This window comes from Somniosus microcephalus, chromosome 9, assembly GCF_052327205.1.
Source record: "Somniosus microcephalus isolate GS21.2 chromosome 9, FLI_Smic_1.0, whole genome shotgun sequence".
NCBI lineage: Eukaryota > Metazoa > Chordata > Chondrichthyes > Squaliformes > Somniosidae > Somniosus > Somniosus microcephalus.
Window position 1 is genome coordinate 60808494 of NC_140995.1, and position 13870 is coordinate 60822363.

Below are 13870 nucleotides of genomic sequence, written 5' to 3' on the forward strand. Positions count from 1 at the left end.
ACTTGGGCGTTGCTGGTAAGGCAGGCATTTATTGCCCATTGCTAGTTGCTCTTGAAAATGTGGTGGTGGGCCACATTCTTGAACCGTTGTAGTCGGTGTGGTGACGGGACACCCATAGTGCTGTTGGGTCGGGAGTTCCAGGATTTTGACTCAGCGACGATGAAGGAACGGCGATGTATTTCCAAATTGGGATGCTATGTGACTTGGAGGGGAACTTGGAGGTGATGGTGTTCCTATGCTCCTGCTCCCCTTTTCCTTCTAGGTGGTAGAAGTTGCAGGTTTGGGAGGTGCTATCGAAGAAGCCTTGGCGAGTTGCTGCAGTGCATCTTGTAGATGGTACACACCACAGCCACATTGCGCCAGTGGTGGAGGGAGTGAATGTTAAAGTTGTTGGATGGGGTGCCGGTCAAGCGGGCTGCTTTGTCCTGGATGGTGTTGAGCTTCTTGATTGTTGTTGGAGCTACACTCATCCAGGCAAGTAGAGAGTATTCCATCACACTCCTGACTTGTGCCTTTTAGGTGGTGGAAAGGCTTTGGGGAGTCAGAAGGTGAGTCACTAGTCCAAGAATATCCAGCCTCTGATCTGCTATTGTAGCCACAGTATTTATGTGGCTGGTCCAGTTAAGTTTCTGGTCAATGGTGAACCCTCTTGCCCCCCTCCACCCACAGGATGTTGATGGTTAATGTCATTGAATGTCAAAGGGAGGTAGTTAGACTCCCTCTTGTTGGAGATGGTCATTGCCTGGCACTTGTGTGGCGTAAACGTCACCTGCCACTTATCAGCCCAAGGCTGAATGTCATCCAGGTCTTGCTGCATGTGGGCATGGACTGCTTCATTATCTGAGGAGTTGTGAATGGAAATGAACACTGTGCAATCATCAGCAAATATCCCCACTTCTGACCTTATGATGGAGGGAAGGTCATTGACAAAGCAGCTGAAGATGGTTCTAGGACACTGCCCTGAGGAACTTCTGCAACTATGTCGTGGGGCTGAGATGATTGGATTCCAACAACTACAACATAAGAACATAAGAAATAAGAGCAGGAGTAGGCCATATGGCCCCTCCAGCCTGCGCTGCCATTCAATAAGATCATGGCTGATCATCGACCTCAACTCCACTTTCCCCCCCCCCCCGATCTCCATATCCCTTGATTCCCCCTAGAGTCCAAAAATCTATCTATCTATCTCAGCTTTGAATATACTCAAAGACTCAGCATTCACAGCCCTCTGGGCAGAGAATTCCAAAAATTCACAACCCTCTGAGTGAATAAATTCCTCCTCATGGCCTACCCCTTATCCTGAGACTATGCCCCCTAATTCTATACACTCCAGAGAGGAAACAACCTCTCAGCATCTACCCTGTCAATCCCCTTCAGAATCTTGCATGTTTCAATGAGATCACCTCTCATTCTTCAAAACTCCCCAGAGTATAGGCCCATTCTAGACAATCTCTCATCATAGGACAGCCCTCTCATCCCAGGATTCAATCTAGTGAACCGTCCTTGCACCGCCTCCAAGGCAACTTTATCCTTCCTTAGATAAGGAGACCAAAACTGTGCACAGTACTCCAGGTGTGGTCTCACCAAGACCCCGTACAATTGTAGCAAAACTTCCTTACTCTTATACTCCAACCCCCTTGCAATAAAGGCCAACATGCCATTTGCCTTCCTTATTGCTTGCTATACCTGCATGCTAACTTTCTGTGTTTCTTGCACGAGGACACCCAAATCTCTCTGAAAACCAACATTTGAAAGTTTCTCACCATTTAAAAAATATTCTGTATTTCTATTCTTCCTACTAGTGAACAATCTCACTTTTCCCTGCATTATACTCCATCTGCCGCCTTACTGCCCACTCACTTAGTCTATCTATACCGCTTTGCAGACTCTTTGCATCCTCCTCACAGCTTACTGTCCCACCTAGCTTTGTATCTGTTGTGTCTGGGTATAATAAGATACAGACTGCAGCAGAAACGGTACAACAGGTGTTTACTCAACGTGGCTCACAGTTGAACTGACTGTACAGATTACTACTCAGTGCTATATACAGGTGTGGTCACTGCCGGTACTACAGTATACATGAGCTGTAAAAAGTAGTTCCTCCCCTTAAAGGTATATACATTACAATTCCTCCCCTTTTAGATTAACAGTACCATAACACTCATTTAACAATTAAATATCAAACTAATTACAATTAACACTTTTAACATGCAACATTAGCTGAAAATAGTCTATTTATATATTCAGTCTTTGGGGAGGCCTCCTGATCCTTTCTGGATAGCGCCTTTCCCGAGTGTCTTGCTCTTGGTGCGGAGGCGATTCTGGCCCCCTGTCGTCGGTTGGTTCATCAGCTTCCGATGCTACTGTTTCTGGGGTAGATGCGACCTGTACGTCGGGTTCATCACCAGGTACGTATGGGCGAGGCATGGGGTTGACTTGTTCCTGTGACTCTAGGATCTGGTCAGCATGGCATCTCACGATGCTCTCCCCAACGTCCACTGTGTATATTAGTGGGCCCTGCCGTGTGCATATCGTTCCTGGCTGCCATTTTTCTGTTTGGTAGTCGCGGGCCAAGACTGGTTGCCCTACATTGAAGCTCCTTGTTGGCTTCTCATGGATTTGCTGGAATTGCTTACTCTCAACATCTCTTCGTACGTTTGGTCTGAGCAAATCCAGGTGAGATCTTAACCTTCGGTTAAAGAACATCATGGCTGGGGCCTGGTTGGTGACTGCATGTGATTGTCCACCTTGTGTTGCAGCGGAATGTTGTCATTGTACATAGCCTTTATTGCCTTCTTAAAGGTTTGTACGAACCTCTCAGCCAATCCATTTGTGGCTGGATGATACGGGGCGGATGTGTAATGCCTTACCCCATTCTTTTTCAAGAACCTCCGGAACTCTTCGGACACAAACTGTGGTCCGTTGTCGGAGCAAATCTGTTCTGGCAAGCCATTCCTGGCAAAAATGGTCTGTAGGACTGCAATAGTTTTCTCCGTGGTGGTGGAGGACATTTTGATGACCTCAGGCCATTTCGAGTGCGCATCCACAGCTATTAAAAACATTGAGTCCATGAATGGACCAGCAAAATCAATATGCACCCGTTGCCATGGAGATGAGGGCCACTCCCATGGGTGTAGAGGGGCCTGTGGTGGTGCATTTTGGACTTTCTGGCATCCTGAGCAGCTCTTGGTCAGGTCCTCGATTTGTTTATCGATTCCCGGCCACCACACATAAGCCCTGGCTAGGCTTTTCATTTTTACCCCTCCCAGATGACCCTCATGAAGCTCATTGAGCACTCTATCCCTTAACTTGGGTGGAATTACCACTCGGGATCCACACATCAAGGTCCCCCGGCACACTGACAGCTGTTCTCTCCTTGTCGAGAATGCTGGCAACAGTGAGTTGCCCTGTGCTGGCCATCCCTTCACCGTCAAATCATATACCCGAGACAGTGTCGGGTCATTTCGGGTTTCCTTTTCGATACAAGCGTTAGTTACCGGTAGGTATTCAACTATAGTCGAATGGAATATTTCGACAGGATCCACTGCTGGTGCTTCCTCCGCAGTAGGCAGTGGCAGGCGTGATAGCCCATCAGCATTTCCATGCTGTTTCGTGCCCTTATATTCAATCTCATAGTGGTGCGCCCCTAGAAAAAGTGAACATCTTTGTAGTCGTTGCGCAGTCATCACCGGAACGCCCTTCTTCGGATTAAAAATGGAGACAAGTGGCTGGTGATCAGTCAGCAAGGTGAATTTCTGCCCATGCAGATAGTGATTGAACTTTTTCACTCCCCACACTAGGCTGAGGGCCTCCCTGTCAATCTGGGCATAGTTACGCTCGGCTGAGGTTAGTGATCATGACGCAAAGGCTATTGGCCTCTCTGAGCCGTCCGAGAATTTGTGCGACAGCACCGCTCCAATGCCATAGGGTGACGCATCACATGCCAACCGAATTGGTAATGCCGGGTTGTAATGGGCCAATACCTCTTTCGATGTGATTAGTGTTTTGCTCTTCTGGAAAGCTCGTCTACATTCGTCACTCCACTTCCATGGCACCCAAGTTTGCAGTAGGGTGTTCAGTGGGTGTAGTATTGGGGCAGAAATTTGTGTCGGCGGCTTGCCGCGCGTGCAAGGCCCCGATATGCACTTACCCGACGCGCCGGCCGTTCACCTCCAGGGACGCCTGGAATTCCAGTTTGAAAGAGAAGAATCCCGGGCAGCGTCTGACGTCACGCCGCCCAGGAGTGCAGCCAGCGCGAAGCCTGTAGCGCGCTGTGCAAGTGAGACATGCCCCTTGAGGTCTCAGTTTAATAGGACACGCCCCCAATGTTTCTCACAAGCTGCTAAGCATTTTTACATGCAAAGCAGCATTTTAAATAGGTTTTTGGTACTTTTATGAAGCTTTTGGTAACTTTTATAAACTTTTAAAAACGTTTACATTATTTTGAAGAATCTGAAGTAGTTTTAAACAGAATTAAAGCAATTTAAAGACTTTTAAAAGCCCTAAAAGAATTTTGTTTCTTCCAGTTATTTATTTAGCAATGTCGTCGTCATACGTGTCTTCACACTGTTCCCTTTGGGGAACTGTATGAAGTGGTGGAAGGATTTATGGCCGTGATTAACGCTCATTCCGTGACCGTAACCATCTTTGAACCAGCCATTAGGGTGGCTAGTCCTATGGCAGGAGGGTTTTACGGGCTCCCACAAGCTATACAAGCAGGGGGGGCCACCCACACCCACGGACGCAAATATCCCACTGGATGTCAACCCAGAATTTAGAGCCGGAGCTCCGACTCAACTTGCTGGGACTGTCTGGAGCGGGGTTCGAAACCCTACCCCATCTGGCTCAGCGGCGGGGATCCTACCGCTACGCCAAAGGCCCAATCCGATTAGCAACGTGAAATGGCTGGAATGAGCACAATTCACTGCATTAAAAGAACTCACAATTGAACTGATGATGACCTCAGCAATCTCCTCAACGAGGTGGAGGCGCAGCGCCTGATCATCATTGGTAATGAGAAGTCAAAGGCGCCGCAAAAAGGACAGATGATAGCTTGGTCTTTCAAGTGGCAGCATAGGGCTCCAGGCACGGGGAGGGAAAAGGCGCAGGAAACGTATGGGTGTCACCTTTTGCGCGGAGTGGGCCTTTTGCGTGGAGTGGGCCTTTTGCGTAGCGGTAAGCATCCCCGCCGCTGGGCCAGAAGGAGTAGGGTTTCGAACCCCGCTCCAGACAGTCCCGGCAAGTGGAGTCGGATCTCCAACTATAAATTCTGGGTGGACATCCAGCGGGATACTTGCGTCCGCGGGTGTGGGTGCCCCCCCCCCTCAGATGGGTTGTGGGAGCCCGTAAAACCCTCACGCCATAGGACTAACCACCCTAATGGCTGGTATGAAGATGGTTATGGTCACGGAAGGAGTGTTAACGTGGCCAGAAATCCTTCCACCACTTCATACAGTTCCCGAAAGGGAACAGTGTGAGGATACGTACGACGATGACCTCTTGCGCAATGCACCTCCTTGGACCCTCAGTCGCAGATGCGAGGGGGCAAATCGTGCAATTGTTAAATTTTTCATTTTATTGACATGTAAAATGTTGGCCCAGTAATTCCCTTCCAAACGCGCGAGTACGGTCGGGGTACTTACGCGTCTGGCCGGAGGAAATGCCGGTTTTCAGCATGCACAGCGCATGCGGGGAAAACCGGCATTTCCTGTCCTCTGAACGAAGGGGTTCAGAGGCAGAACGCGTGCGACTGTACAGGCAGCGCGTGCGCAGTAAAATTCACCGCTTTCATTCATCCTTTCAGTGAGGTCAAGTCCTTACAACTTACACATGAAAAAAGCATGGGTACAGTTGCTCCAGAGGCTGCGGAGGAAGATATTTCTTATCGTGGAGCTTCTGAAAGTATGTATGTCTGTATATATTCCTTTGCGTGTTATGTATATATTCCTTTACTTATGTGTATGAATGTATTATTTAATTATGACTTTCAGAGAAAGTAACTTATTGGAAAATCATAATTAAAAACATACATTCATACACATAAGTAAAGGAATATAAAACATACATACATATACGTAAAGGAATATATGCGGACATACATACATAATTACTTATTACTGATGAAAAGTTTCTTTCTTAAAAGTGCTGGAAATGTTACATTACTCATTTTAGAACACTCATTTTCACATTCAATTCACACAGCCACAATTGCTCCTTCTACCTACCGTACTGAAAACCCGTTTAAAAAAAACAATTTAAACTTTAAAACTTACTTAAAATTTCTTAAAATAACTTTCCTCCCTTTCCCAAACAACAATATTGCCTTTCAGAAGCTCTACGATAAAATATATCTTCCTCCGCAGCCTTGGAACAACTTTACACATGCTTTTTTCAAGTGTAACTTGTAAGGACTTACCCTCACTGAATCCATGAATGAAATCGACGAAGTTCACTGCGCAAGCGCTGCCTGTGCAGTCGCACGCGCTGTGCCTCTGAACCCCTTCGTTCAGAGGACTGGAAATGCCGGCGTTCCCCGCATGCGCTGTGCATGCTGAACGCCGGCATTTCCACCGGCCAGATGCGTGAGTGCCCAGACCGTACTCACGCGTTCAGAGATGAATTTCTGGGCCATTGTAGACAAATTTGGCAAGAACTTATGGTAGTAGTTTACCAGCCCGAGGAACGACCTCAGTTGTGACACATTTTCCGGTGCTGGAGCCTTGACTACTGCCTCAATCTTCTCTGGGGACTTATGTAACACCTCTTTATCGATAACGTGGCCACAATACGAGATCTGTTTTCTAAAAAACTCGCATTTGGGGCGGTTAGCTCGGAGCCCATATTCCTGCAATCTAGTGAGCACCTGCTCCAGGTTGGCAAGGTGATCACTGTCATTTTCGCCCGTGACCAGGATGTTGTCCAAATAACACTGGGTCCCTGGGATCCCTTGCAGGACTTGTTCCATTGCCCTCTGCCAAATAGCCGGAGCTGATGCTACCCTGAATACCAGCCGATTGTATTGGTAGAGACCTTTATGGGTGTTGATTGTGAGGTATTTTTTTGATGCTTCTTCTACCTCCATTTGCAGATACGCCTGGGCCAGATCAATCTTAGGTGAAGCGTTTCCCTCCAGATAGCGAGGCGAAAATATCTTCAATCCGCGGAAGTGGATATTGTACGGTGTGAAGGACCAGGTTCACTGTTACCTTAAAGTCCCCACAGATGCGAACCTTCCTTGGTTCCCCAGGCATGCTGCTCAATGACTTTTTCATCACAGGGACGATGGGTGTAGCCCACTCGCTCCAGTCTACCTTGGACAGTACACCTGAACGTTCCAGACTCTCCAGCTCTGCTTCAACGGCTGGGCGGATCGCATAAGGTCTGGCCTTAAAAAATTTTGGGCTTGCGTTTTCTTCAATTTTAATCGTCGCTGTCATGCCTTTTAGTGTTCCGAGTCCTTGCTGGAACACTTCTTTCGCGTCAGTTAGGATCTTTGACAGTCGCCCAGGTGTGACGTCGTCATCCTTTTTGTCAGCCACAGTCAGTGCCTGTATGGAATGCCAATCCAGTTGTATTTTCCGGATCCATTCACGTCCCAGTAATGGTGGTCCTCCATCTTGCAATACATACAGGTCTAGTTTTGGTGTTTCCTTACCGTTATATATAACGGTCACCCTTATTTTTCCTTTGGGGTAGACTTTTTGTCCCGTGTACGTCTTCAAAATAATTTTTGTGTCTCTCAAGGGTATGTGTGAGAATAGCCGCTCGTAGTCCCATCGGTTTATGACTGTTAGGGCTGATCCTGTGTCCAATTCCATCTTTACCTGGACTCCTGCTATCTTGAGAGTGACCCAAATGGTTCGGTGATCCTCCGTTGTGATCACATTATGTAGTTTCAGACAACTCAGTTCCCTGCTTTCGGAGTCGTTATCACTCTTTTGTTTGTCTGAACTATTCTCCGTCATCTTATGTACCTTCTTGTACTTTTCTTTTGGAGATTTCTTATTGCTGGTTTTCTTTCCCGACCTGCAGACTCGTGCTATGTGGCCTACTTTTCCACACTGTCTGCACACTTTGGCCTAGAAATTCAGTTGTTTGCGCCAGCCGCTAGCGCCTTAGGAGGAGTAGTTGTTGGGCGCTAGGCGGCTAGCAGCCGGGCGCAGCGCGTTCTGCGCCTCTCCCCAACTTCAGTAAAGATTTAGCGGCGGCGCAAAGCCTTTGCGCGCGCTCAGCTGCGCGCGCAGATCCTGACGTCATTTCATCGTGCAACGCCCTTTGTTCGCCCCAAACCGGAAATTCAGTGGCGCCACCCTATTGTGCGCCTGGCGCCCCTAGCGACTGGTAGAGGGGAATGGTTCTCAGTCGATGCAGGGCGCGGGTGGCGCAAATTAAAGGGCACTCCTCCTGCAGTAGAAAAGGCAGCCTTTTTGCAACACTCCTTCTTTGTGAGAGACGGATCTTTGCAGAGAGACAAAGGTAGAGAGCTTTCTGGTTTGGCTCAACACTCACACAGGTACTTGTGGCTTCAGGCCACAGCTTTGCACTTGTCTTTAACTTCAGAGCCATAGCATTGATTGGAAACATATAATGGGGACTGCAATGGGTGCAAACGTTGGCCTTCTCCATAGTCCTGGGCATTGTACAGATGAAGCAGCAGTGTGCAGGGCGTGGCAGGCAAACAAATCCACCCTCCCCCTTTAAGAGCTCACCGGCGCCAGAGTGTCTGCCGTCAATCAGCAACTCGCCGCACCTGCGCTGCGCCCGCCCTCGGGGGTATCGCCCTGGGCCGCCGGCTTAGCGTCTAATGCATCGCCTGTTTTAGCGCAGCAGCAACCTCTTGGGGCGATGCGACTGAATATCGGCGAAGGTGGCGCGAACTTGCGCCGGACGCAAACTTTAGCGGCCGCCCGGCTGTAGCGCCCCAAACGTGGCTCTACTGAATTTCTAGGCCTTTGTCTTTGAACCAGCAATCATTCTGGTCGTGTGTTGTTCTACTGCAGCGATAGCACTTCTCTGTTCCATATGACATTTCGTTTGTGCCATATTCTTGCGGTCTCTGTTGTATCTCTGCAGCGCCCCGTGCTGCTGCTTCATATGATACCGCAATGCTGAAAGCCTTTTCCAGCGTAAGGTCCTTTTCAGATAAAAGCCGTTTCTGGGTTCCTTCACTTTGAAGCCCACACACAAACTTGTCCCTTAAGGTATCTGCCAGTCCCGCTCCAAACTGGCAGTGTTTCGATAGTTTGCGCATTTCTGTTAAATAATCAGCATTGCTTTCATCCTTATGCTGGTTCCGTTTATGAAACTTGAATCTTTCTGCTATCAGCAGCGGTGTGGGGTTTAAGTGTTCCTGTAGTATCGTTACTATGTCTTCAAAACTCTTATCCATTGGCTTCGTTGGGGTTACTAGATTTCGTAATAACCCATACGTCTTTGCACCCATTAAATTTAACAATACCGACGCTTTCTTGTCATCTGACACCTCATTTGCCTTGCAGTACACCTCTATTCGCTCGACATATGTAGTCCAATCTTCGACTTCATTGTCAAATGCGGTGATACTGCCACTCTTCGGCATTTTGGGTGTGGTTTAAAATGGCGTCTCCCAATGGCTTAAAATGGCGTCTCCCGTGCTTTCCTTCCTCCCCTGCTGCTGCCAACGCCGCACTCGGCGGTCCTCGTGGCAATGGCGGTGCCTCGCGGGTTTCTGCGCGTTTCTCTCTCCCTCTCTCCGACGCTGCTCGGCCCCTGAACACCGGCTGCGCCCTGTGCGCTCTGCCCTCTCTCTCTCTCCCCCGTCGACGCTGCTCAGCCCTTTGCTGTGCCGCTCGGTCAGGCTCTAGCCCGCCGCTGTCCGGGAAGGGTCTGCGCACTACCTGTTGCCAGCCCGTTTCGCTGGACCACCTCGACTGGAAAGCCAAGCCTGGCACTCGACAGCCTCCCCCGCAATTCTCGAGCCTCTGCTGGATGACTGGGCGGTTGCCCGTGGTCGACGCCCGAGTCTCTGGCCTTGACCTCCAATCCACTGATCTCCAGGAACGAATCCCCGGGAGGTGATGCAGAGTTGCAGGTAGGTTCGAACTTGCCTCGTCGTCAATGTTGTGTCTGGGTATAATAAGATACAGACTGCAGCAGAAACGGTACAACAGGTGTTTACTCAATGTGGCTCACAGTTGAACTGACTGTGCAGATTACTACTCAGTGCTATATACAGGTGTGGTCACTGCCGGTACTACAGTATACATGAGCTGTAAAAAGTAGTTCCCCCCCCTTAAAGGTATATACATTACAATATCAGCAAACCTGGATACATTACACTCGGTCCCTTCATCTAGGTCATTAATATAGATTGTAAATAGCTGAGGCCCCAACACTGATCCTTGCGGCACCCCACTAGTTACAGCCTGCCAACCTGAAAAAGATCAGTTTATCCCTACTCTCTCTTTTCTGTCCGTTAACCAATCCTCTATCCATGCTACTATATTACCCCAACCCCATGAGCCCTAATCTTGTGTAATAACCTTTTATGTGGCACCTTATCGAATATCTTTTGTAAATCCAAATATACTACATCCACTGGGTCCCCTTTATCTACCCTGCTAGTTACATCCTCAAAAAACTATAATAAATTTGTCAAACACCATTTCCTTTCATAAAACCACGTTGACTCTGCCTAATCATGTTATGATTTTCAAAGTATAATTTTCTAGCACCATCTCCCTTTGTGCTAGGTATGACTCCAAGTAGATGCCAGTGTTTTAGATGTACTGGAACAGCTTGGCTAGAGGCGCGACTAGTTCTGGAGCACAAGTCCTCAGCACTTGCTGTCGGGGCCCATAGCCTTTGCTGTATCCAATGTGCTCAGCCGTTTCTTGATATCACATGGAGTGAATCGAATTGGCTGAAGACAGGACATAGATAGGCTAGCAGAATGGGCAGACAAGTGGCAGATGGAATTTAATACAGAGAAGTGTGAGGTGATGCATTTTGGCAGAAGGGATAGGGAGAGGCAATATAGGCTTAATGGCACAGTTCTAAAGAGTGTGCAGGGATAGAGGGACCTGGGGGTTCATGTGCATAGATCTTTGAAGGTGGCATGACATATTGAGAGAGTAGTTAGCAAAGCAGATGGGATCTTGGGATTCATAAATAGAGGTATTGAGTACAAAAGCACGGAAGTTATGCTGAACCTTTATCAAGCTCTGGTTAGGCCACAACTATTGTAGAGTATTGCATCCAGTTCTGGTCACCACACTTTAGGAAGGATGTGAAGGTCCTTGAGAGGGTACAGAGGAGATTTACCAGAATGGTTCTAGGGATGAGGGATTTTAGCTACAAGGTTAGGTTGGAGAAGCTGGGGTTATTCTCCTTGGAGCAAAGGAGGTTGAGGGGAGATTTACATAGAAACATAGAAGATAGGAGCAGGAGTAGGCCATTTGATAGATATGTACAAGATTATGACAGGTTTGGACAAGGTAGATAGAGAAAGGCTGTTCCCATTAGCTGATGGTACAAGGACTAGGGGACACAGATTTAAGGTTTTGGGCAAGAGATACAGGGGGGCTGTGAGGAAGAACTTTTTTACGCAGCAACCTGGAACTCGCTGCCGACGAAAGTGGTGCAAGCGGAGATGATCAATGATTTCAAAAGGAAATTGGATAAGCACTTGAGGGAAATAAACTTACAGGGCTACGGGAATAGAGCGGGGGAATGGGACTGACTGGACTGCTCTACAGAGAGCCGGCATGGACTCGATGGGCCGAATGGTCTCCTTCTGTGCCGTAATGACTATGACTCTATGATTGGCTTCTGTGATGGTGGGAACCTCAAGAGAAAGCCGATATGGATCATCCACTCAGCACTTCTGGCTGAAGATGGTTGCAACGCTTCAGCCTTGTCTTTTGCACTCACGTGCTGGGCTCCACCATGATCGAGGATGGGGATGTTCATGGCATCTCCCCCTCCCATTAGTTGTTTAATTGTTCACCACCATTCATGACTGGATGTGGCAGGACTACAGAGCTTTGATCTGATCCATTGGTTGTGGGATCGCTTTACTCGGTCTATAGCATGCTGCTTCCACTTTTTAGCATGCATATAGTCCTGTGTTGTAGTTTCACCAGGTTAGCATCTCATTTTCAAGTTTGCCTGGTCCTGCTCCTGGCAAGCTCTTCTACACTCCTCATGGAACTAGGTTTGGTTCCCTGACTTCATGGTAATGGTTGAATGAGGGCTATACCGGGCCATGAGGTTATAGATTATGATGGAAATCAATTCTGCTGCTGCTGATGGCCCACAGCGTCTCATAGATGCCCAGTTTTGAGCTGCTAGATCTGTTCTGAATCTATCCCATTTAGCATAGACAGATGATTCTGTGACAGGTAGATTGGTGAGGATGAGGTCAAGTAGGTTTTTCCCTTGTGTTGATTCTCTCACTGTCTGTCACAAGCCCAGTCTAGCAGCTATGTCCTTCAGAACTCGGCCAGTAGTGGTGCTACCGAGCCACTCTTGGTGATGGACATTGAGGTTCCCCCACCCAGAGTGCATTCTGTACCCTTGCTACCCTCAATGCTTCTTTCAAGTGGTGTTCAACACAGAGGAGTACTGATTCATCAGCTGAGTGAGGGCAGTAGGTGGTAATCAGCAGAAGGTTTCTTTGTCCATGTTTGACCTGATGCCACGAGACTTCATGGGGTCTGGAGTCAATGTTGAGGACTCCCAGGGCCACTCCCTCCCGACTGTATACCACAGTGCCACCACCTCTGGTGGGTCTGTCCTGTGGATGGTTAGAGTTATGATGTTAGGGTTGGGGTAAGGATTGGACTGTTGGGTTAGAGGTTAGTGGTTAGAATTAGAAACCTCTGTTGACAACACCACTGACACTTACACTTACCGTCTTCTTAAATAATAATTTCGATGCGATGGCCAACATCTTCCCAAAGCTCTATCTAGCAATTTAAGCAATGGAAGGATTATCACACTGGCCGGATTCTTCTCCGAAACTCATATAGAAACCTGTAAAACTGTCAAGAACAAACATTTAAAGAGTTTAGCAGTGTTGTCTACTGAATCATGTCACGTCTGTAAACAAACAATGTTATCTAATCTCCTTTCTCACACCGTGCAGCATTCCGTTCTCTCAGATCCAACCCCAACATTGTCATTAAGCCTGCTGACAAGGGTGGCGCTGTTGTTTGGCAAACTGACATCTATCTTGCAGAGGCTGAACTCCAACTCTCTGACACCTTCTTACCTCCCCTGGACCATGGCCCCGACCACCGAACATCAAGCCATCGTTTCCAAGACTGTCAATTACCTCATCTCCTCTGGAGATCTTCCCTCTACAGCCGCCAACCTCATGGTCCCCCAAATCCGTACAGCCCTCTTCTACCTCCTTCCCAAGATCCACAAACAGGACTGCCCTGGTAGACCCATCGTTTCAGCCTGCTCTTGCCCCACAGAACTTATCTCTTCCCATCTCAACTCTATTTTTCTCCCGTTGTCCAGTCTCTTCCCACCTACATTCGCGACTCTTCCGATGCCCTCCGCCACTTTAACAGTTTCCAGTTTCCTAGCCCCAACTGTCTCCTTTTCATTATGCATGTCCAACCTCTCTACACCTCCATCCCCCACCAGGACAGCCTGATAACGTTCCGCTTCTTCCTTGAAAAGAGGCCCAACCAGTCCCCATCCACCACCACCTTCCTCCGACTGGCTGAACTTGTTCTCACATTGAACAACTTATCCTTTGACTCCACCCTCTTCTTCCAAATTAAAGGTGTTACCATGGGAACCCTGCATGGGCCCTAGCTATGCCTGCCTTTTCATGGGATATGTGGAACATTCTTTGTTCCAGTCCGACTCCGGTCCC

General features: G+C 48.3%; 1 protein-coding gene across 1 annotated transcript in view; it reads right to left on the reverse strand.

Moving 5' to 3' along the window:
• LOC147112415 (uncharacterized) overlaps nt 1-13015 on the reverse strand; it is a 164674-nt gene extending 151659 nt beyond the window's left edge. The window contains exon 1 of the mRNA XM_085998175.1: nt 12893-13015. Coding sequence (XP_085854301.1) covers nt 12893-12931 — 39 coding nt within the window. The 5' untranslated portion in view covers nt 12932-13015. The remainder of the gene's footprint in view (nt 1-12892) is intronic.
• Between the last annotated feature and the right edge of the window lie 855 nt (nt 13016-13870).